Source organism: Parasteatoda tepidariorum, chromosome 5, assembly GCF_043381705.1.
Source record: "Parasteatoda tepidariorum isolate YZ-2023 chromosome 5, CAS_Ptep_4.0, whole genome shotgun sequence".
Taxonomy (NCBI): Eukaryota; Metazoa; Arthropoda; class Arachnida; order Araneae; family Theridiidae; genus Parasteatoda; species Parasteatoda tepidariorum.
In genome coordinates, this window is record NC_092208.1 from 85,622,967 (window position 1) to 85,649,591 (window position 26,625).

A 26,625-nucleotide genomic window follows, 5' to 3' on the forward strand; every position below is an offset into this window, starting at 1 on the left:
ACTTCCCATGTAGTGAATGGTGACTGGTGCACATTAAATCTTTTGGGTCACAAAGTCCCCCTTGTTCTTGTAACAAATTATACCTCTAGGGTACTGAATTGGATATAGATTGTTCTCTGATTCAGGTCAAAATTACGATCTGTTAATGAATAAATGTATGTATAAAAGGTTCCGCCCCATAAACGGGTGTGACAGAAATTGAATTCTTGGCCATGGATGGCGCCACTGAAAAACAAGAACACTCACACTTCTTGCTTTAATGGCCTATGACAACAACACTATTTGATTTTGTTGATTTCTCTTGATTTAATCAATAATTTTTCCAGATTTTGTATGTTCTTGAAAATTTCCTAAATTTAAGAAAGTTTCTAGAAAAAAATCTCTATCAAAATATTTTTTTACCTGGTTTATTGCTGGGTTGACTGTTTAAATAAGTATACTACTAAATATTGAAAGTAATTTGTTTGAAGCTATTTTTTTTCTTAATTTAGACCTCTGTTTAAAAATTTATTAAAAAATGTTTTAAAATTTTATTAAAGTGATTTAATTGTCTACTACTATTCAAATTTATGAATTCAATAACATTATAAAAACATTTTATATTAAAGTCCATTCATTTCAATCGAAAAAGGAAAATATTGCCAACAATTTAAATTTGCAGATTAGATTAGTCTAATAGGGTTATTGTAATTCATTGGTTATGAAAATCCCAACAATTATGTATATGAAATGTTCTATATATTACATACGTGTTGTGGGAAATTTTCTTTTGCGAAAGTTTCATATTTGCTACTGGCTTTAATATTTTTTCTGTTGATATTTCTGCTGGAGGTTTTTATTATTTAAGTTGACTATTCTGCAATTGTAAGGAAATGTTAAAATATTTATCATAATTCGTTAATTCTTAATCAAGGTTTAAATTTTTTTGTTAACTAAATTTTTAATACTTTTTAAACTCTATAGACACGAGTGATTTCGCTTATACGTCATAGCGCTTTAAATTTTTCAAAAATCATTCATAGCTGGTATGCAAAAAATAAACTAAATGCATCCCCTAGGGCACGTAATTTTTCAGCAGAAAGAAATTACAAAAATTTTAATCAACCTTTAAATACGTATATGAAAAGAAATTCGTTTTCTTTATGATTCTTAAAACAGGTGTTTCATAAACCCTAATTAAAAGCATTAATAGCTCAAATATAGCTTTTTTTGATATAAAATTAATTGTTTTGTTGAATAACATAATTATGAATCTGCACAATAAGGAAGAGAATTCAATATGCACAATTCAAGAGTGAACAAACAATACAAGAGAATTCAATATGCACAATAAAGAAGAAAATTAGGATCCAGAAATTTGGGTTCTAAGACTAGCAAAGTCAATCAGAATCACGGAATATAAAATAAGCTGATATTATAAAAATGTAGTTATTTTTTTTCTCTTAAAAAAAAAAACCAAAAAAAAAAAAGAAAAACCGAAGAATTGATTATGTGGTGTATTTTTTCAAAATAGTATTTCTTTAAAAAAAAAAGATTTTTTACTATGATAATTTTTTATGGTGGTAAAGAGTACTTCTATACTCTTTACTACTTTAAATTTTTATTTTTCTTTTTTCGTACTAATGGGATGAAAGAACATAGAAAAAATATGTATTGGTGATATTTTAATTAACTTCTGCACAGTTAAATTAAAAAAATAAAATTATCGTTTATCAGTGTTTTTTTATTTCAATATGTAAGTAGTTGTTAATGTTTACAAATGGGATGTTTTTAAAGAATACATACTTTTGTAGTTTTCAAGTAAAAAAAGTTTTTTTTTTTGGTTAAAGTTTTTTTCTTTAAAATTTTTAAGCAAGAAAGTTTGATTTGTCATTTTTTTTTTTAATTTGGAGTTCAGTTTTTTTTTTTTTTTTTTTTTTTTTTTTTTTTTTTTTTTNTTTTTTTTTTTTTTTTAGTTTTTAAACACTTTTTTTGGGGGGTTATTAAAAATGGGGTTTTTATGTCTACCATTCTATGCTATATATATCATTAAATTAGTATATATCTCAGTATTTAGTTTAAGATTACACACAAATGTTTTTTATTCAAGAGACAAAGATAAACACAACCTGATGCAATGAACCAAAGTAATCGGAGGTGTGTGTAAAGCTCATACAAAAATACTTCTGAACTTTTTACCTGTTGTCCTATATTCTTTCATTTTTGATGTTTTTAAATGATGTAAATGACCTACAGGAATTTATATCTATTTATTAACCAGTTCCCCAAGGTGGTGGCAATCGAACTCCCATCATGCACTTCTTTTCACAGTCCTCAGATGTTCTGCAACAGATAAGTGGGCATGGGCAATCCCCATTCCATCTGCAACTGTTGTCATCCCTTTTTGTTCTTCTCTTTGGAGGCTCGCTTATGATTTGGTACAGGAATAATTCTAAATCCCATGGTGTAGTTGCAGGCACATCTCCTATGTGGTTATCGAAAATATTTTGACCAGTAGTTACTTCAGATGTCGTAGTCTCTGTCTCGGTTTCAGTTGTTACTGAAGTCGTAGTCTCCGCATCAATTGTTGTTGGTTTTTTAGTCTTTGGTGGAAGTTGCCAGAATTCATTTTCGTTTTCACAGGCGCGGACTGGTGGATTAACTCGAGGGCAACTCAAACCTAGGAAGTGAAGCAAAATATAATTAGATATTAAATCTGTAGTTATTTGTGGAAGTATATGTTAGTTATTAATCTATATTCACCGATTCGAATCACTTTGACGATTCGTTTTGCCGAGATGCCAACTTGCTCCGGACAGCGAATAAATATTTCGACTGGTAGGCTATTTTATTTTAAAACCGTCGTTGAACAGTCGACCCAATTTTATGGGTTTACGACTACTTATGTTAAACTCCGTAGCCTTGTAATTTCGAACCCAATCCAGAAGACAAAGGAACTCCTGGATCGAGTATTGGGAGATATTTGCCTTCGTGGAGGACTTCTTGATGGAGCTAACCTGCATTTGCGTTACATGGAGAGGAAGACCACGAGAACCTCCCACGGTTAGCCTGACGGCAAGGGGAGTCTAATCCATGATCCGTTTACCACTGAGGATATTGCACGCCACCACTGTGGTCGGTGCAAGCCGGATGCGGAATTCTTATCGACTGGGATTCGAACCCGGTTCGCCTCATTGGAAGGCGAACGCTCTATCCTCTGAGCTATTGCGGCTCTGGTAGGTTATTAATTGTGATTCTTGGTTTAATAAATTCAATTTAAAAGGTTTTTAACCACCACTATTTCTAAATAACTCGAAGGCTTTTATAATTCACCACTTTGTTACCGATAAATCATGCTAAACTTTTTAAAAAGTAAGTAAAATTAGTTCAAAAATTGTAAATTTTAGTTTGTAGTTATTTACTGTGTTTTAAATTATTTTGCTGTGTCCGGAGCAGCCTGCATCTCTGGTTTTGTCAAACTCTAGCTGAGGCCTAGGGGACGTTTGCAATTTCTAGTTTATGGCCATTCTGAACCTGCATTGTAGTAAAAAAAAAAAAAAAAGGAAACGAAAATTTACTACCATTAATATATTTTTTTAAACCCTGTGAGAATCCTTTTAAAATTTAATTTATAAGCGCTTATCCCTATATGCCTCCACGTTGGTGAGTTTCGCCTCGTCTCATCTGTTAGGAAAATCCCGGACTCGATAACAAAGTAACACTTTGTCTTTAGGATTGGTTTTCATCTAAATTCCCTGTGTAATTTTTTAAAATTTTTTTTTTTATGGAGGGGAAATACAGGATGTGGACGAAATAATGGAAACACTTCTATACTAATAAATTTCTTCATCTTTTTCAGGAAATACTTTAGGAAACATTTTATAACTTCAGAAATGTTTAGATCATACAATTTCTCATACATATCAATGAAGTGTAAAGCTTTTACAGGTTTGAGGGATCGACAATAAATTTCCAAATTGAAAATAATATTTTTTAACACCCTATGCCAAAAAATGTAGCAATAATTATTTTTATTTACTGTAATAATATTGAATAACAAATGATAATACCTTAAAATAAACGTTCATACACCCAAAATGCGATTATATAAGGTAAGAAAACATGCGAAAGAAAAAATAGTTTTATGGGGGATGTTTTTTTTTAATAAATCGTGTTTAATAGCACAAAATGAAATTTGTGAAAAACCCCTTATCAATTAGAGCCCCCCCCCCCCCTTTATTTTGTTAAGGTATGAAAACTACTTAGAAAATTGCTTGAAACATTTAATATCTTTTAGACATTCGAATCGGACTTTTTTTATTAGTTGTCAAATACGATTCACTGCAAAATTCAGAAGAAAAAATTTTTAATTTTTTCCGCGCTTGCGCAGTGTAATAGAACTACTTTAATTACTCATATCTTGCGCAGTTTTAAGCAAAATTTTCTCAAATTTAAAGAAATAATTTTGTAGTTAATTTTAAATTGCTCCACGAATTTTGTTTAATTTTATTGGGTATTTTTAAAATTACTGCAAAAAAATCGCAAGACAAAAAAAATTTGTATTTTGTAAAGAGATGAATAAATCCATGAATATTTAAGGCAGGTTTACTAAATTTCGTGCAATTATCGCATATACAAAACAAAAAATAGTTTAAATAACAAATGTATTGCTGCATTTTTTTGGCACAGGGTGTTCAAAAACACTATTTTCCGTTTGTAATTTATTGTCGGTCCCCCAAACCTCTAAAAGTTTTAAACTTCATTGATAAGTATGAGAAATCGCATAACCTAAACACTTCTAAATTTATAAAACGATTTTCTTGCATAGATCAAAAAATGTGCCAGAATAGAAGTGCTTCCATTATTTTGTCCAACCTGTTGCACAATTAAAGAATTGATCACCAATTCCATTAACATTTGAATGAGAAAAGGTGAAAAGGTTTCTTTTCAAAAGAATTGCCTGTCTGACTATGTGAAGGCGTTTCCTTCGAATTTCCAACGTGACATTCTAAGTGTTTTAGTCATTATTCCACTTGTGGTTTTAGAATATATTTTTTTCTTTCTTAAATTATCTTTTTGAGTTAAAAGAAAGGGACAGGATTTCCTTCGCCTAGGAAATATTAACATCCTTTCCAATAGACATGTCACGTTTTATCTACTTGTCAAATTATACAAACAGTGATGAGATATATATTTTTTTCTTAATATCTATTGTTGATATAAAATTTCTCAGAATTATTTTTGTCCTTCACTACATTACAAAAAATTTAGGCATTGTTTTGCGCATGGTTGTATTAACAAGGCTAAAAGCTTGCATAGTTCACTTTCCTAGCTGCCTAATTTATCTTATATAGATAGGTTTGAATTTACAAAAAAAGAGAAAAAAATTCGCAATGACCGTATAAATTGGCACCTATGCATTGTTAATACAGAATAGGATCAGGGTGAAAGCATCGTATAAAAAAATTAAAATACGTTAGCAGATTTAATTTAAACTGTCAAACAATCAATATACTATTTGCGGCCATTAATACAGACTTACAAAATATTATATAGAGTGGTAGACGTATAATAATTAAAGCTTTCAGAATTTTAGGTAATTTTGCCAAAACTTTAAAAGCCTCACCACGAAAGAACTAGAACAAAGTAACGATGGACATGAACTTTTAAATCTTTTATATGTAGAGGTATGGAAGAAAAGTTCTAGTGAATAAAAAATAGTACATTTAAAACAGAAACATAGCTACCACTTAAATAAGTTATAAAAAAAATCGTAATAAGTTAGCAGCTTTGTTAGTGAAATTAAATATTATTATTTATATTGTTAAAATGAAGTGGTAGATAAAATATCTCAAATCAAAAATAAACAAAAGATATCATAACCGGTATATCACTGTTTTAATTTAATGCAAGGCTTTGACTTCTGTATGATTTCAATGATTGTTATGTTCAATGTAAATAAAAGGTTTATATATATATAAAGAATGATCAGCCTTCTAAACAAAATGCACAATTTTGATGTCGGAAAAAAAAAATAATAAATGCACCCGTCCTCCTTTGAAACTAACCCGTAGCTTCTAAATAAATAAAAATATATTTTTCTCTTATTTACTACAAACATATATGTAAATTGCACAATGAATTAGTAGTTACTAGGATTACATTATACAGTAATAATAAAAGAAATACTAGGTTACTAATAGTAACCTAGTATTTCTTTTATGAAATAATTTAAATGACAAAGGTCAAGTTATCTGGAATGTCAATTTATCCGAGGGTACCGCGTTTTTTGAGTTTGAAATTTAAAATGTATCACGAACATTAACGGGAAAATGGCCGTCCGCGCGGACGTCGGATTCGAGAAATTCGTTGTCCGCGAGGAATTTTTGACCGCCGAGGACGGGCGGGTTTTCGAGCCCTGGAACCATCAACCTTGAAAACACCGCAAGAACTTTAAGAGCACGCTAGTGCATTATTATTAACCATTGACTAATCATAGCCCGCATAAAAATGATGTACACATTTCCCTTTGAATTGTTGCTATTTTCAATTTACTTGGAAGATTTCATTTTTTATATTTAAAGTGGCTGTAAAATTTATTATTTGATAACTTCTGCGGCTGTTCAAATATTTCGTCATCACCTTAGGGAGTTGGGTTATTGTTATTTAGAAAAAAGTGCAGAGGTAAGAACGATGCGTAAGATAAACTTTTTTACAGCAAAAAGATGTAACAAAAAGTTTGTTGAAAAATGTTAAACTTGGAAATTTTTATATTTGTAATTAAAGTTACATTTGGGGAATTGAAAATTTTTAAAAATTTAAAACTTATTAAGATACTTTCAAGAACAAGCACGACAAGTCGAAAATTATATTCTCCTGCCAAACATGTTTCGACGGATTACTTAAAAAAATAGTTTACACTCGTGTATATATATTTTAACGAAATTATTATGCTGGACGTTAAGGATTAACCACAACAGTCTTTATGCACTTAAGAAATATTGAAAAATTAAGGTAATTTTAGTGTCTTATGCAAGCATTGCCCATACCTTCCCGTCCCTTTGTAAACAACAATAAGCAAATTAGAATATGTATTTGAACTGCCATAAAGTAAATAATTAGTTAGATTTTGTTCACAACGCAGGATATTCATCTTCAAAATAGTTTAATTTTGAAGATGATCAAGAAATTGAAACAGCAAGAAATTGTGCTCACGACGAATTGTGCTCGCGATGTGTTCCCAACACGAACGCCCATGATGAATTGTTAGTGAGACGACTTGTGCCCACGATGAATTGTTCTCGCGACTCCATATTATCGTATACAGATTCACAAACCCATCATCGTCTAGGTGCTTTCGTAATATGTATTTAAACGGCCATAAATTAAATAATTGGTTAGACTTTGTACACAATGCAAGATATTCGTCTCTAATTAGTTAGACTTTGTACACAATGCAAGATATTTGTCTCTAATTAGTTAGACTTTGTACACAATGCAAGATGTTCGTCTCTAATTAGTTAGACTTTGTACACAAGGCAAGACATTTGTCTCTAATTAGTTAGACTTTGTACACAAACACAATGCAAGACATTCGTCTCTAATTAGTTAGACTTTGTACACAATGCAAGATGTTCGTCTCTAATTAGTTAGACTTTGCACACAATGCAAGATGTTCGTCTCTAATTAGTTAGACTTTGTACACAATGCAAGATATTCGTCTCAAAACAGATTAATTTCACCGAAACGGCAAAAAATTGTGCTCACGACAAATTGTCTCTGTGATGAATTGGACCTGCGATGAATTGTGTCCATGACGAATAGTCCTCGCGACACCATATTATTGTATGCGGAACTGTTCTGCGTTTGTGAATAACTGAAATTATGAAATATTTGTGCAATCATGGTTTTCCTCAAATAAAAAAAAAAGAAGAAAGCTGTTTTAAAAGAAAAATCTACTAACTAGGTTAGTTTGGTTTTTAATTAAACGTAGCGGTCGTAAAAATTAATTGAAATTTAAAACATCAGCTTTTTTTTCCTTCCAATGCCCACCTATGTTAACATCCGCCAATTCAGGCATTTATAGGGCGATTTTGTTGACCTCTTTTTCAGGGGCACCCTATTAGGTGGGCCAACCTCCCACAGTGAGGACAGATAGATCAGAGAAGGAAAGAGCATCCATACCTTGCCCGGGATTCGTGCCCAGAACCTCTCTGATGCAAGGAAAGTTCCCTGCCCCCTACACAGACCGGTCGGCTAAACATAGAACTAAGAACGAAATATCGGGAAAAAAAATTAGCTTACTAATTAAGTTAGTATTTCTGGATACTATTGTACTTTACTGTAGTTTAAATTGATCAATCTATCAACTTTCTAGAACTTAATTGAAACAAGCACTCAATATTGACAGAACTTGAAGAAATATTAATAATTATAAAAATTGTTTTAAATTAAAAGCGGTATGACGTAAAAAATTAAATTGCAAATTATTATCTTTTTTAACATTGACAATTCAAATTTATATTATTAGTTCTACGGGAAAATTGTGTCCACCATTGAACACAAAAAATGCCTTTATATATTAAAAGGAAAAAAAAAGTGGTTTTACCTTTAAATGTATGTATCTGATATACCGCTTAGTTCTGTCGGAATCTTTCATTACAAGTTTGATTATGTATGCACTTGCGTTGTATATGCTGTCTCTTAAAGCCAGAAAATGACTATGTACTTAGAGAAATTCGTGTACATTTAAAAAATAAATAAATAAAAACGGACCACTGTAAATAACTTTTAAACTAATGATCGAGAGGGTATCTCAAATACGATATTTTAAGTTACAAAATCCAACACAATAACGAATTTTCTCTGAATAATTATACATATTTTTCGACAGATTCGGATTTCTAAAACCCAAAAAAAAGGGGTTGCCGTAATCTTGGAATTATAGTCCCAATAGTTTGGTCAGGTGATCGCTCCAAAATTTGGTACCCTTTATGCTAATTTTACTTTTTGCGTATTTCGCTTTTGCTCTTAAGCGAATTGAAAACTTTAGCACACAATTATAAAATTCGATTATCGAAAGATAATTCCATGCAAAATTAACTTTAAGTAAATATATATAATTATANTATATATTATTTAAGAATGATTCTGAAAATTTTTGAACTGTCAAGCGTAAATTGTTTTACATAAGAATGTAATTTCATATGGCAAAATCCATATTTGAGCAAATTGGTCGAATAGTTCATAGAAATCGATTTTGAAGTATCTGACTTTTTTTAATTTCCAATTACTGGGAGTCATCCCTGAGGATAATCCGAAGACACGCCCTCACAATTTTGATCCTTTGCAGAGGAGATTTCATTTGTGAAGATTTCATTCAGTTCCTAAATTTAGACTTAGGTCTGAAGGTCGATTAAGCAGTCGAACACTCGACTGTTTAATAAATTTATTGAGCCAAAATTAAATATTAAAACGTAATGTTTTACTATAAAGAATCAGGGCTTGAGTGTGCTTAAAAATTTTTGAAAGTGATATTAAAAATTAAACAATAAAAATGCATTTTTATAAATTCGTGTCCATCACGACGCTTAAATTTTCCAAAAAAACATATCTAGTCATAGTTTTTTTTTATTAATTTGGAAACTAATAAAAATAAATTATTAAATTTTTTATTAAAATTTAATCAACACTTTAAAATTTTTTAGGATCTAGCCCTGGTGAAAAGTGAAAAAGTTATTGCTCTGGTTTTGTTTCTAATTTAAACCACACTAATGTAGACCAAATACATTGCAAACACAATGAAACGGATACGCATGGTAGGTCTGTTTTAAAAACGAGAAAATGTTTTAAGAATTAAAATTATCATTTTTTTAATTATAATTATTTTAAAGATAATTTTTCTTTCAGTATATTGAATTGTAAACCGTACTTTTAAAGTGTTGTATGTAAATAAAGTATTGATTAATTTACTGCGAAAAGTGTCATCTCTCCAAAACACAAAAGCAAGCGCGGATGTAATCATATTCGCGTGCAGATGACGCATTGCCCAAATTTTGAAAACACATGCTAAGTTCTATTTCGAAAGTAGAGTGTACGAAAATGTGGATTCATTTCCTGTTCTTTATTCATAATTGTGCTATATTTGAACAATTTCTACCGAAATTCGTCACAGAAAAGAAATGACATTTATGATGTATTTTACTCTGAAAACTATTCATAATCAAGAGAAATTGTATTTTCGATTCGTGTCATGATGTTATAAATATTTATGAGATAAAATTTTATATTTAGTTTTACAACTTATATTTTTACAGAGAGCGAAGTTGGTTCCAGTACTGGTGATGAATGAAAAAAAAATAATAATAATAATCTGTGTAGGTGATTTTTTAACAGTTTCGTTGCAGATCACGCGATAGAGCGAGACTAATTCTTTAGAGTTAGTGTCAATAAAATTAATCAGGTGGTCGCAAGATGCAAATTATCATCCAAGTATTTTTGCAGAAAATTTGTTTTTTTATGACAATAACATATGCAGGACATTCGCCATCTCTCCAAATGCGATAAAATTCGGCGAAAAAAAATTGTGCTTTGGCGAAAGTACTGGCGAATGATTTTTACTACTAAACAGAATTTTTTTTCCCCAATGTCCACCTGTCTTAACATCCGTCAATTCAGGCATATTAGGTGGGCCAACGTCGTTCCCACAGTGAGGACAGATAGTACAGAGAACGAAAGAACATTCATGCCTTCCCCGGGATTCGAACCCAGAACCTTTCTGATGCAAGGACAGTTCCCTGCCCTTAGCTCTAGTACACAGGCCGGTAGGCAGGAGAAAAATATATATACCCCTAGATCCAGAAAAAAAAAAGTCAGACGGAGTTTTTCAAAACGAATCCTGTATTTTTTATTCGATAGCAGTAATTTCCGTTCGATACGTCGCATAACTAATCAGAATTATATTGAGACCAGATAATGTAAGCAACAAGAGAGATTATGTAAGCATGAAACAAATTACCGTAAATTACAGATTACCACGTTCATTGCCGGATCACGCGATATTACGCTTTTTTCTTAATTTGCCAAAAATTGGATGCCTGGGCCAAAGAATATATGCCGCGCAGCGATATTACGCGATGAAATTTTTTCCCTATAGTTCGTGTCTATAAAATAGACTAAGTGGTAGTAAGATGCATCCAACTATTTTTTTCCGAAAATATGTTTTTTCTCGAAAATAATGTGATAATAACGTAATATTGCATCAGGTTTATCCTTATATTACTGCTATTGTCTACGAAATTATCAAAAATTAACCTCAACCTATACTCATTTCTTTTCCTCGAAGACTACAAGACAACATCTACATTTTTCACCCTCTTTCACATTTATTGCTTTCACCTTAACTGCAAAATTTTTCTTGATTTGAATTTTCATTTTATAAAATAATAAAATTTTTAATTGAAGTTTTCTTTGGGAAAAAAACAATCTTAAGAAAATTGTTAAGATTTGCCTTAAGATCTTTGACATTCGGCTACTTTAACAGCTATTAATTTGAAGTCCTTAACGTGGGCTTAACATAATACTTATTAAAGGAACGTATTGTAAAATTTGAAAACTAAACTGGTTGCTAATATAAGATAATTTAACTTTTATATTTTCATAGATAACCACTCATCAAAAATATTGAAAAACTACCAGCACTCGGCTGGCAATTGCGCTCGTTAAAAAATGAATTATTATGATCTAAGAAAAATATGAGTTGAAATAAGCAGTTAGTAAACGTCAATACTAAGTAGAAAATTTTAAAATTTTTTTATAATTTGTGGAAAAGCAGTCAGAGGAGAGATGTTAAATGTGTTTAATAACTATTGAGATCTACTTTGTTTTGAAAGAACAAAATTAAATGATGAAAGTTAATTGAGTGGAAATTGGCAGAAGTAGGAAGCGTTTGACGCAGATTTGAAATTACGCTTTTCTTTTTCTCTCCGTTTCAATGTCAAACGTTTGTTGACATTGACCGCACTTGCCCCCAAACATTTTCAGTTGTTAAATGTCGCGTATATAACTGTCATGAAATATACTATGTGTTGGTGTTATACCTTCCAACAACTACGGAATCTCCGTAGTTTCGGGATATTTTTTTTTCTAATGGTAACAAAGGTAATGTATTAGTCTAATAAATTAGAATAAATAAATTTTGCCCACAAATACATACAACTATTTTAAGGAAATACATTAAAGGTCAGATAAAGGAATGAGTAGCTGCCAACTTAAACGGCTGTTGAGAAAGATTTTTCGAGAGTGGCAGTCTTATAATACTTANATAACAAATACGTTGTATTTGAAAAAAATTAAGTTGACAACCATGATAGTAACGCATATTAATATATAAGCTTAATTTTTGTAAGAATAGTGGTGATCAAAATCATTTAAAAATTAAATTTATAAAAGAAAAAAATAGTATATATTTACTACCACTTTAAATATGAAAATAAAATCTCCCGCAAAATGCGGGAGAGTTGGCAGGTATGTAATTCTGCCAACATTTTAAAAGCTTTACCGCGAAAGAGCTAGAACATAGTGATGATGCAGATGAACTTATATATCATTTATTTGTAGTGGTATGGAAGAAAAGTTCAAATGAATTAAAAATAGTACATTAAAAACAGAAACATATCTACCACTGGAATAAATTATTTAAGGAAAAATCGCAGTAGGTAAACAGCTCTGTTAGTAGAATTAAATATAATTATTTATATTGTTAAAATGAAGTGGTACTAAAAATATTTCAGTTAATCAAAAATAAACAAAAAATGTAACTGGCTTATCACTATTTTAATTTAATGAAATAAAGCTTTGACTTCTGTATGATTTCAATGATTGTAATGCTCAATGCATAAATAAAAGGTTTATATATATAAAGAATGATAAGCCGTATTTGATCACACACTGCAAAAATTTCCCAACAAAATGCACAATTCTTGACGTCGAAAAAAAAAAAAATAAAATTGGATAATCAGGCTGGACAAAAACAGTTTTTTTTCCACAAAATTCCTCTTCAATCAATACATCCTATCAAGCATCCTGTCATCTTCTTTTTAATAGTTTTCTTCGTTTTTCGATTGTCTGCAAGTGGACAGGGACCATTTTTTCACCACACGGCCATCTTCACCCTGTAATAACACTCGCGGAGAACCGATTTTCCACTTTATTGATCTATCAAAACTGAGTAATCCTCAAACTGCAACAGATGACCTTTAAACGTCATTTTTCTCTAAAAATAGGCATAAACCGTTCTTTCCCCTTGATCTTCAATTGATATAATTTCACTATCACTTTACTTTCAGTGGCACATAATACTTTGAAAATGACTTATATCTATCTATACTTTTTCTGCATTGTTTGATTCCTAAACTGTGTCTTCGACGTAATTTCTTAAAAAGAAATCATTTGGCGTAAATATCTGGGGGATCTTTATAACCATGCAATATCAAGGTTAAATCACATGTCTTGTCTCCTGTTCCACAGTGGATTGTTCGTAAGATACAGTTCCCAGTACCTCAACGAAGTTAAGTATTATTAGTTGTGGCCAGTGTGCGGATGGGTGATCACTTTCACCAGTCTGAGAAACGACTGAGAGTATGCGGCGTCGGTTCTCTTTCTTTGACATCGAACGCAGGTTGTCCGGTTACCAAAGCGAATTTAACCTCAACGTGGTTTTGAGTCCCATGATGAATAGTCCTCGCGACAGCAAATTATTGTATGCAGAACTATTTTGTGTTTCTGAATAACTGAAATCATGAAATATTTGTGCAATCATGTTTTTCCTTTAAAAAAAAAAAAACTGTTTCAAAAGTAAAAAATTTTGGTTAGACAGGTTTTTGATTTCACATAGCGGTCGTAAAAATCAATTGATTTTTACATAGATTTAAAAACGAAGTATCGGGATATAACTAGCCTAGCTTTCGGTGAGGAAATATCAATGGTAATAAAAATTATTTAAAATAAAAAGCGGTAAGACGTAAAAAAATAAATTGCAAATTATTATCCTTTTAGCAGTGACATTTCAAATTTATATTATTAGATCTGCTGCAAAAAAGTGTCCATAATTGGACACAAAAAGTGCCTTTATATATTACAAAGAAGAAAAAAAAGTGGTTTTACGTTTAAATGTATATATCTGATATACCGCTTAGTTCTGCCGGAATCTTTCATTACAAGTTTGAATATGTATGCTCTTGCTTTTGATAAGAATATGTATATGCAAGTTTGAATATGTATGTGCTGTCTCTTAAAGCCAGACCATGACTATGATGTACTTTAGAGAGATTCGTGCACATTAAAGAAAAAGAAAAAAAAAAGAAAACGGACTACTCTAAATAACTTTTGAACTAATGATTGAGGGGGTGACCTCAAATACGGTATTTTAAGTTACAAACTCCAACACAACAACGAACTTTCTCTGAATAAACATACATATTTTTCGATGGATTCGGATTCCTGCCCCCCCCCCCCAGAAACGGGGTAGTCGTAATCTTGGAATTATGGTCCCAATAGTTTGGTTAGAAGGTCCTTCCAAAATTTGGAATCCTTTATGTTAATTTTACTTTTTGCGTATTTCGCTTTTACTCTTAAGCGAATTGAAAAATTATGTATACAACGATAAAATACGTTTATCCAAAGATAATACAAAAATTGATTTTAAGCAAATATTTTTTTTATAGTTTTATTTAAGAATGGTTTTAAAAAATTTTGGATTGTCAGGTATAAATTTTTTTTACATCTTCTCAAGGAATGTAATTTCATATGGCAAAATAAAAATTTTGAGCAAATCGGTCGAATAGTTCATGAGAAATCGATTTTTAAGTTTCTGACTTTTTTGAATTTCCCATTACTGGGAAACATTCCTGAGGATAATCCGAAGACGCACCCTCACTATTTCGATCCTTTGCATTTCATTTTTGAAGATTTCATTCACTTCCTAAATTTAGACTTAGATTTGAAGGGGAAGATCTATGTATTCATGGTACTGCTCTAAAACTGACCACAGATCTTTCAATTTTACAGATTTTAACAGTCAAAGTGGAGTCGAGGATCGAACCCAGCCTTTCTCGACAGGAGTTCGATTCTCTAACCACTGGATTACCCTCATACGAACGGACATCTATTCTATAGAATAGATCCGTTGCAAGTTAAGAAAAGACCATTGTCGTATAAGATTTAATCAATCATCTACGACTGCATATAGTTCCGTTTTATTTCGTTATCAAAAATTACACAAATATGCTATCAAAAATATTTAGTAGATTTTAAAAGTTGAAAAAGTCTGGTAGAAATTTAATTCCTGCTATCTTTCAGGCTATATAACAGAATTATTAAGAAAAAAAAGGTTATAGTTTCGTAGTCTTACAGGAATCCTAGACTCGGCTACATTTTTCTTTAAATAAGGAGAACATTCGTACTTGAAAAAGAAACAACCATATGATGTTGCAGTAGCAACATCATATGGTTGGTTTGATTGGACCACTAAAAATGGCGCTTCTGATGCTGGCATACCCTTAACTAATAATATGCGTGATAAAGAAATTTTACTTTTGTTTCGCTGCAGAAGAAAATCGTCTGCAAAAAATAATATTTATTATTCTATCATCAGTTTCTTTAATGCGAACAAAAAGACTTTTAATTTTTACTATTTTTAGATATCGTTTTTAATAATTCCTATAATTTGTTAATTGATTATTCAATAAGTTTTGTTTTCCTCATTTCACACGGTCTAAGAAAGCAAGAAAAAGAATGTTGTGTAACGTCAAGAATTGGCGATGTTGATATACTATTTGCGCTGGGAGCTTTGCATTCCATCCGGCGTGCATTTAGATACAAACAGACTTTCTCCATAGGGATTATGTTTTTTTTCTTCTTTTCTTGAAACAGGGTATAGTGCAAAATGTTCTAGACCAAAAATTTCCCTGCCCTTAAACTGGACTGAAAAACGTTTTGTACGAGTGTAGTTCTGCCATATAGTTTATGCTTCATAATGTAAGTTTCTTCCTTAAGAGTCTATCATTTTAATAAACGTATAACAGAGCGCGAAATGCTGTATTGGATAACAAATTCTGGGCATAATTGGGTATAATATAGCCTACGTCACAGGTTGGGTTGTTCCTACTAAATTTAGCCCATGAACGGCATTTTCTGCGAGCCTAACTTCAAGCCACAAATAAACAAACAAAGTGTTCGATCGTTTAAATAGCTGCTCGCCAGATTTTATTGCATTATAAAGAAAAGTTATTGAAACTAAATACAACTAAATAAACAACAACAACTAAAACAAATAACAACAACTACTAATAACAATAACTATATAAACAACAACTAAATTCCATTCGTTTAGCATTGCGTCATATGTTGTTCCTACGAAATCGAAGTTGTTGTGTTTTTTTCATATTATACCCAATTGTAAGGGTTCCAATATTTATTTATGTCATGCTGATTTAAGTAATTTTAACCCTTTAATGCCTGAAGTATCAAATTTGAAACAATGAGAGATTTTGAAGAATAAAGGAGTGGTGATTTCTTGCTTTACTAAATTTTGTGTAAACAAAAGCATATGTTATTTTGTTAGTATTACACTTCAATGCTACTGGAAAAAAAAATTGGACGTGAGTTCCTTATAGGTATTAAAACGGCAGAGTTGCCAGTCAGCAGATAAATATTTGTCGAGTGGTAAAATTCGATTTTTAGGGATCTTTAGGTTCGATTTTTAGGGTTTTTACTCACCAGTACTTCTAACTAATTCAAAAGGTTATGTGAAACGACACTTTGGTGCCGACAAGCCTTACCTAAATCTTCTAAAAAGTTAGCTATATTAACCGAAAAATCTGTATATTTTAGTTTGTATTTAGCTCACTACTGTTTATTAAAATATTATGTCGAATCCAGAGCAGTTGGCATCTCTGGTACGGTGATTGAAGGAAGGAAGTGAACTAATTAATAGAGTAAAATAAACTTAAGTTGTTTGGTAACGCAAGAAACCGCCACTTCTTTCCTCTTCAAAATCTTTCTTTATCTCAAATTTGATGCCTAACACGTTGAATGCCATGGGGGTCACCGGTGACCGACAAAGCCAAGATTATTAGAAACACATAATTCCAATAAATTTTCAAATTTTCTTTTATTGAAGTATTGATTGGTGAAGTATATTGATCGGTTTGAAGAAATTAATGCAATATAGAACACAAAAAAATAGTTTTATTTATATACACAGAGATGGCATCATGCTCCGGATAGCGAATAAATATTTTCAAGTGGTAGTTTATTAATTGTGATTCTTGAGATTTTTATTCACCACTATTTCTAAACAATTCGTAGGTTTATATAATTCACCACTATAAGTAGTATTGTCATGTTAAACCTTTTAAAAACTAGCAATATGTGTCTAATATTAGCAAATTTAGTTTGTATTTATTTACCATGTGGCCAGACGGGCAAGCCATGTAAAATTAGCGTGGCATTCAACTTGTCAATGCATCAAAACGTTTGGTTAAATTCATAGAGTAGCGGTGGCTAGCCCCGCCTCCTAAAGAAGTTCGAATCCCAGCGATGGCTAGTCAATACAAGAGATGCCAACTGCTCCGCTTTTGGCTAAAGTTTGAATAAACATGTAGAATGATTATAATTACGACCACTTTAAAAAAGTGTCTACGCTGGAATGTTGTAAATAAAACCAATCTCGGTGCGTTGCCGCGAAGCGGCATTAACCTATATGTCGAGGGATATTGAGTTAAATGTCACCGCTGCGATAAAGTTGCTTTTTATATGTTAGTTTGGATTTTTGATATGTAGTGGTGGAAAAATTATTAAAATAAAATATACTAAATTTAAAAGAATTTACATACCTGACAACTTTTACTTTTTTTTCTTCAGAGAATGGATTTTCCCATGGTAGTAAAATAATTACCGAAAAACAATCTTATTCGTAAATATATTTATATTTTGACCAGGTTGAAATTATCTTGCGTAAAGACTATTAGGCTTTGATATATTTGTTGTAATTATTTATATGTAGTGGTGTTTAACCCCTTGGGGACGGGTGATTCATAAAAGCATTCGTACAAAATCAGAATCAGGATGTAAATAAATAAAAAACGGTAGCTTAAATGTAGGCGTTGCTAATTTGACAGACTTACTTTGCTTTTACTTTAATAATTGTTAGTTCAATCATAATCAATGTTAGTTCAAAGTATATTTAAATAATTTTATTTTGAACTAAAGTAATGGGGAATTAAATAAATCAAACAATTATAACCCCTCCCACAAACAAACTGCTAAAGAACTACTTTGGTCATCAGTTTTATCTTTATACCCTGATTGATATGGTTTTATGCTGGCACGCATTTGTGACAGTCGGCGCGAAAGGGTTAAACTCATTTATAATTATTATTATACTTCAAAAAGTTTAATGGAGTAACATGAGTTTCGTTACCACTTTAAATATGAAAATAAAACCTTTGGGGAAAACAGGAAGAGTTGGTATTTTATTACATTTCTTATATTTTGTCACCAATAGAAAATAATTTTTTTATAAAGTGTAGCAATTTGAGATTTCTGCAATATCGATTCTGCCCGCAAAGCACGCAACAGTGCTGACGCAAAATGTCTACAGTGATACACGGATCATGGGTAAGAATCCCCTTGACGCCAGGCTAACCGTGGGAGGTTTGGGTGATTTTCTTCTCCACACAACGCAAATGCGAGTTAATTCCATCAAAATGTCATATACGAAGTCTGGTTTTACCCAATTGCTTGATCCAGAAGTTCTCTTGTCTTCTGGGTTAGTTTCAAAATTAAAAGGCTCCAAAGTCGTAACTCTAAAATGGGACGGCTGTTCAACGTTGGTTATAAAATATAAAATCAAATGCATAGCTGCAACTTTTCATATTTTAGACAGAGAAAACCGAACACTCGACTGCTTAATAAATTTATTGAGCCAAAATTAAATATTAAAACGTAATGTTTTACTATTATTAGAAAAACTTTCAGCATTACTTTTTTTTAAAGTGGTATTATAAGTTAGACAATAAAATTTATTTTTTATAAATTCGTGTCCACCATTACGTTTAAATTTTCCAAATAAACGGATCTAGTCACAGCTTTTTTTATTTATAATATTGAATTGAAAACTAATAAAAAAAATTATTCAATTTTTGAAGTTATACTTCTTATGCGACTTCCAACAAGGTTGCATTAAACGTTTAACGCTACATTTTTATTGGCCGGGAAATCACGTGGTAGGATCCAGTTTTCCCTCATTCATTTCCATATTGTTTTGGTTCTCACTAGCATAAAAATAATAAAAGTATTGTTTTTCTATAAATATTTCTGAAGTTATACTTCTTATGCGACTTCCAACAAGGTTGCGTTAAACGTTTAACGCTACATTTTTATTGGCCGGGAAATCACGTGGTAGGATCCAGTTTTCCCTCATTCATTTTCTATTGTTTTGGTTCTCACTAGCATAAAAATAATAAAAGTATTGTTTTTCTATAAATATTTTTTTAGTTTGTTTTGATACACATATAATTTAATAGGGTAGTATTTTTTATTTTCAAATTTAGTGGATAACAATTGTAAAAAATGAGTGAAAACAATCCCACGGACAATGCGACGGATTTAAGGTTATGTCAAGGTACGTCTCTTGTGAATATCAATTGATTGTTAGGTTTTCTCTTCTGAAATTACATTATGACGCATTCACATACATTATTAATACAAATACATTTTCCAGGGCGAGACGATGAGGCAACCACAAGCACTTCCACTGGTTCAAGAGGTCCAGGAGGGAAAAATGCACAATATTACCGTTATTACAGAGCACGGAAGCGAGGGAGCAGAAAAAAGAGTCGTTGAATAGAACTAGTGATCCTTCTACGACTGCTGATTCTTCTACAATTAACGTCGCAGGTTACGAAGTTTAACTTCTTCCGCAAAGAGGGACTCCACGCACTATTTTTTTTTATTAAAATTTTATCAGTATTTTTTTAATTTTTAAGGAGCAAGCCCTGGTGAAAAGTGAAAAAGTTTCTGCTCTGGTTTTGTTTCTAATTTAGACCACACTAATGTAAACCAAATACATTGCAAACACAATGAAACGGATGCGTATGGTAGGTCTGTTTTAAAAACGAGAAAATGTTTTAAGAATTTAAATTTCAATAATTTTTTTATAATAATTATTTTAATATTAATATTTCTTTCAATATATTGAATTGTAAACAGTACTTTTAAAGTGCTGTATGTAAATAAAGTATCGATTAATTTACTGCGAAAAGTGTCATCTTTTCAAAACACAAAAGCAAGTGCGGATATAATCATATTTGCGTGCAGATGACGCATTGGCCAAATTTTGGAAAACACATGCCAAGTTCTATTTCGAAAGTAGAGTATACGAAAATGTGGATTCATTTCCTGTTCTTTATTCATAATTGTGCTATATTTGAACAATTTTCACCGAAATTCGCCACAGAAAAGAAATGACATTTATGATGTATTTTCGCTTCGTGTCATGATGTTATGAAAGTTAATTTATAAGAGAGAATTTTATATTTAGTTTTACAACTTATATTTTTACAGAGAGCGAAGTTGATTCCAGTATCACAGTGATGAATGAAAAAAAAATAATAATCTGTGTAGGTGATTTTTTAACAGTTTCGTTGCAGATCACGCGATATAACGAGACAAAATTCTTTTGAGTTAGTGTCAATAAAATTAATCAAGTGGTCGCAAGATGCAAATTATCATCCAACTATTTTTGCAGAAAAAGTGTTTTTTCATGACAATAACATATTCAGGACATTCGCCATCTCTCAAAATGCGATAAAATTCGGCTAAAAAAAATTGTGCTTTGGCGAAAGTATTGGCGAATGATTTATTCTATTAAACAGAATTTTTTTTTCAATGTTGACCTGTCTTAACATCCGTCAATTCAGGCATATTAGGTGGGCCAACGTCGTTCCCACAGTGAGGACAGATAGTACAGAGAACGAAAGAACATCCATGCCTTCCCCGGGATTCGAACCCAGAACCTTTCTGATGCAAGGACAGTTCCCTGCCCCTAGCTCTAGTACACAGGCCGGTAGGCAGGAGAAAAATATTTATACCCCTAGATCCAGAAAAAAAAAGTCAGACGGAGTTTTTCAAAACGAATCCTGTATTTTTTATTCGATAGCAGTAATTTCCGTTCGATGCGTCGCATAACTAATCAGAATTATATTGAGACCAGATAATGTAAGCAACAAGAGAGATTATGTAAGCATGAAACAAATTACCGTAAATTACAGATTACCGCGTTCATTGCCGGATCACGCGATATTACGCTTTTTGTCTTTATTTGCCAAGAATTGGGTGCCTGGGCCAAAGAACATATGCCGCGCAGCGATATTACGCGATGAAATTTTTTCCCTATAGTTCGTGTCAATAAAATAGACTAAGTGGTGTAAGATGCATCCAACTATTTTTTTCCGAAAATATGTTTTTTCTCGAAAATAATGTGATAATAACGTAATATTGCAACAGGTTTATCCTTATATTACTGCTATTGTCTACGAAATTATCAAAAATTAACCTCAATCTTTTCCTCGAAGACTACAAGACAACATCTACATTTTTCACCCTCTTTCACATTTATTGCTTTCACCTTAACTGCAAAATTTTTCTTGATTTGAATTTTCATTTTATAAAATAATAAAATTTTTAATTGAAGTTTTCTTTGGGAAAAAAACAATCTTAAGAAAATTGTTAAGATTTGCCTTAAGATCTTTGACATTCGGCTACTTTAACAGCTATTAATTTGAAGTCCTTAACGTGGGCTTAACATAATACTTATTAAAGGAACGTATTGTAAAATTTGAAAACTAAACTGGTTGCTAATATAAGATAATTTAACTTTAATATTTTCATAGATAACCACTCATCAAAAATATTGAAAAACTACCAGCACTCGGCTGGCAATTGCGCTCGTTAAAAAATGAATTATTATGATCTAAGAAAAATATGAGTTGAAATAAGCAGTTAGTAAACGTCAATACTAAGTAGAAAATTTTAAAATTTTTTTATAATTTGTGGAAAAGCAGTCAGAGGAGAGATGTTAAATGTGTTTAATAACTATTGAGATCTACTTTGTTTTGAAAGAACAAAATTAAATGATGAAAGTTAATTGAGTGGAAATTGGCAGAAGTAGGAAGCGTTTGACGCAGATTTGAAATAACGCTTTTCTTTTTCTCTCTGTTTCAATGTCAAACGTATGTTGACATTGACCGCACTTGCCCCCAAACATTTTCAGTTGTTAAATGTCGCGTATATAACTGTCATGAAATATACTATGTGTTGGTGTTATACCTTCCAACAACTACGGAATCTCCGTAGTTTCGGGATATTTTTTTTTCTAATGGTAACAAAGGTAATGTATTAGTCTAATAAATTAGAATAAATAAATTTCGCCCACAAGTACATAAAACTATTTTAAGGAAATACATTAAAGGTCAGATAAAGGAATGAGTAGCTGCCAACTTAAACGGCTGTTGAGAAAGATTTTTCGAGAGTGGCAGTCTTATAATACTTATGGTATTAATATTTTTCTAAAAAAGAAGCTATTTTACCGACACTCGCAAGTGTCTAAATCTCTCTTATCTAAATATGTTTGAATTATTGATTTGTCGTGGTAGATAAAACAGTTTAATATTTAAATTAAGACTTTTACGCAAATTATTCATATTTATAACGAAAACGTTCTTCACATTCACTTCCAATTGTGAACTGGATTAACTAAGCCATAAAAAATTGCTACTTTTAATATATATTTTTTTGTTTTTAATAGTCATCGCTTTTTACATTTATAGTCACTCATGACATCCTTGGAATGGCCATGCTCTGAAGTATTGATAAAGATCCTGTGAAAATTCTGTTTGTTTTAAAAACTTTGGCTTTAATCACTGGAAATTAAATTTCACGCAAAACTCAAATGCTGAAGGATATGACTATAATATTTTATAACCGTCGTTGAACATCCAAATTCAATTTTGAGTTCAAGACGACCACTGTTCAACTACGTAACCTTGGACCCAATTCAAAAGACAATGGAAACTCTTGTATGAAGTATTGGGAGAAATTTGATTTCGTGAGGAACTTTTTGATGGAACTAACCCGCATTTGCGCTACATGGACATGAAAACCACGAAAACCTCCCCTGGTTAGCCCGTGGCAAGGGGTTTTTAGCCCATGATTTGTCTATACTGAAAATATTTTACTTCAGCATTGTGGTCAGTGCGAGCTGTGTGCAGAATTCGTATCGACCAGCCATCGCTGGGATTTGATCCTGCGTCACCTCATTAGGAGGTGAGTGCTGCATACCCTGAGCCACCACGTCTCTGGTCTGAGACTTCGTGGTAACATTTTTAATGTTGAATGCTTAGGAAGGGGGCTAAAATAAGAAAATTTTATCTGCAATAAAAGGTCCAAATTTAGCAGCAAGCCGTTCAGGGTTGCCAACTGCTCCGGCTTTCGGCAAAAGTTTTTTTTTTGAAGTGGTTAAGAACTACCCTTCGGCAAGATTGCTTTCGTACATTTTATGTGGTATTGACGAAGCAAATTTGCCATTAAAAATTTCGGTAAGATAGTTCTGTACATTTTACGTATACATGTTGACGTATATTTTAACATTCAGATTTTGGTAAAATGCTTCTGTATATTGTACGTAATACTGAAAAAATAAATTTACCATTTTATTTCGGTAAGAATATTTTTCTATGTTTCACGTAATATTGACGAAGTAAATTTACTATTTAGATTTAGTAAAAATAGTTCTGTGTATTTTACGTAAATATTATTGACGAAGCAAATTTACCATTAACATAATATGTAAAAATAACGTATGTAAAATACATTCTTATCCAGCATAAAATTGTTGATAAAATATTTGTTTACGTATAAATTTGCTTAAATTTTGCATTTTTTGGGTATCTATTTTTGACTAGGGGGTTCATAGTTAATTCATATAGCATAACACCTGCACTCGGCAGGCAGTGGACATGTTAAGGCTTTATTACTGTCTGAAATCAGTTTCGTGAATAGACAGTTCATCAATAATGATAAAATAAAATAAAAATGGTACAAGCAGCGTTGAGGCCAACTACTTCGATTTTCGAATACTTGACTCAATAGTTCTGCAAAATATTGAGTCAAGTATTGAAGTGACAGGCCTTCCAACTACTACGCTTTTTGCGAAATATTTTATAGAATGGTAGGCGTTTAAAAACCAAAGCTTTTAGAATTTTTGGTAATTTTACCCTGCATTTTGAAAGCCTTACCACGAAGGAGTTGGAACTAAGTGGTATTGCATCTGAACTTATAAATCATTTACATACCTGCCATTTTTCAGTTTGTTCGAAAATAGGTTGTCCAAGTGGCGGTAAAACAATTACCGAAAAACAATCTCATTAAAAAATGTATTTATATTTTGGCCTTTTTGAAATTCGCTATTGTAAATATTATTATGCTTTGATATATTTGTTGTAATTATTTATGCGTCGCGGTGAACAAACTCATATATATTTAAGTATTATTATAATTCAAAAAGTTCAATGGAATAGTTTCGCTACCACTATTAATCAGAAATTAAAATCTTCCGGGCAAAACCGGTAAAGTTGGTACCAATGCATTTATATGTTATGATGTGAAAAATAAGTGTGAACGAAAAAAATAATAATAATAATACATTTAAACATTAACTTAGCTACCACCAATATATTTTTTTTACATTAATTGTTAAAAGTTGGCAGGCCTGATATAAGCTTGTAAAATTTTCTTATTATTTAGACTTTAAATATTACTGTTGTTGTTATATTTCATTTATACTACATGTGAATAATTTATATTTAATGGTAGATAAAATCACTTTAAATAAAATTTACTAAACCAGGAATCCTAAACTAAAACATAAAATTTGGTAACATTAGAAAATTTTTTCTTCTTCACAAATCGAAGCTAGTTGGAATTTCTAAACTATAAAACTTGGGGAACAGATAATGAATTTACTTACCAGCTCGCGTGTTGCAACCAGGGCAGATAACTTCCCCATGTACCACAAAACACCTTACTTTGAAACCCCAGTTTACGTCCTGCGCCAAAGTAGCCGTTGACATCACGAGCAAAGGTAAATAAAACCATTCCAAACTCATCTTCATATCTCTTCTATCTCTTTCTTCTCTTAACATCACGTTTCGTTTATATCCTCGAAAATGGATGATACGGATGTGTTTTACCCATCCTGTTTGCCGCCAAAAACTGGTTGGCGACTTTCTTTCATTTATTATTTGTGAAATAGCAAGGCACGGAACAAAATCACGATTATTCGTTTTTTAGTAGGAATCTTCATTTGTGTGTATATTGCGTTGCAATTGAAAAATCAATGCAAGCGACAAAAAAATTCAAAATTGAGATTTTCTTTAATACTTGGCATCTTTATATGGTTTAAGCTACGTATTGCGGAAAAAAAAAGTTTTTCAAAAATAAATTTTGTTTTATCAGTTTTTTGAAATACTATTTTAGCATTAGCAATAGAAGAAGAAAAGTTGTCAAGCCACTTTTCTCGGAATCAATCGTGAAGAACTTACTCTGTTTATTAAATTGCACTGCAGTGTAGCAGAATTGTGAAAAAAAGCATCAATGAACTAATAAATGTGACTTAATAGTATAAAAATAGCAGTAAGTCACTTTAAAATTCTTTTATTTTTTTCCATTGCCCCCCTTCATTGGCGCTTTTCATTCAGGTATCAGTAGTTGTAACGACTAAAATTGCAAAAAGTGCTAACTATTAAAATTCAATATTCCACTGGGAGAAATTTTAATTAGAATCTTTTTACAGCATATTTTTTTCAATTTACGACCTAGGGTGAACTTGCTTGCCTTATTTAATAAAACTTGGCACCTGGGCCAAGCAGCGGCTCCTATCACATACATCATGAAGTATTAATACTTTGAGTTACAAACATATTGAGTTTAGCAACATTGTGGTAGCTATACAAGAGGTCAAACATAAAATATATATTAAGAGTTTTTTTTTTTTTAAAGTTCAATATTGAAAGTTCACTTTTGCTCGTTAGAATTTTGTTGATGTTGTTTCCTTCTTGTTCTAAACAATGATTGATACACTGATCGAAGATTCAATAAGATATCACAAAGATCGATAATTCACTAAGGATTCTCTAAGATTGTGAACTGGATGATTACGACCTAGGGTGTAGTAAAAAAATATTTATATCTGAATGATAAGAAATGTAAATCATAGTGGTAGATACAATTAAATAATTAAAGAAACAGTAAATAAATAAACAAGAGTGAATTGAGTTTTATCACTTTTTACATAAATAATCGCTTGTGTCATCCCTGAGTAAGGAAGATTTGTTGGCCACTCTTTCAGGAGCACCATATTAGGTGGGCCAAGCTCTCACAGTAAGGACAGATAGTACGGAGAATGAAAAAACATCCATACTTTATCCAGGATTCGAATCCAGGACCTTTCTGGTGTGAGGTCAGCTCTCTGACCACCACACACTCCGGTGGGCACTTAAAATTCTTTTAATTAACAAATTTCTTGAC

The 26,625-nt window shown here is 31.5% G+C and overlaps 1 protein-coding gene across 1 annotated transcript; it reads right to left on the minus strand.

Annotated features, from left to right (window-relative positions):
- Window positions 1-2,063: 2,063 nt before the first annotated feature.
- On the minus strand, window positions 2,064-25,276 carry LOC107457264 (uncharacterized). Its single transcript, XM_016075390.3, has 2 exons — window positions 25,067-25,276; window positions 2,064-2,659 (listed from the first exon to the last, which is right to left on the minus strand). The coding sequence occupies exons 1-2, from the start codon at window positions 25,239-25,241 to the stop codon at window positions 2,253-2,255; spliced, it is 582 nt and encodes a 193-aa protein (XP_015930876.1). The 5' UTR covers window positions 25,242-25,276; the 3' UTR covers window positions 2,064-2,252.
- Between the last annotated feature and the right edge of the window lie 1,349 nt (window positions 25,277-26,625).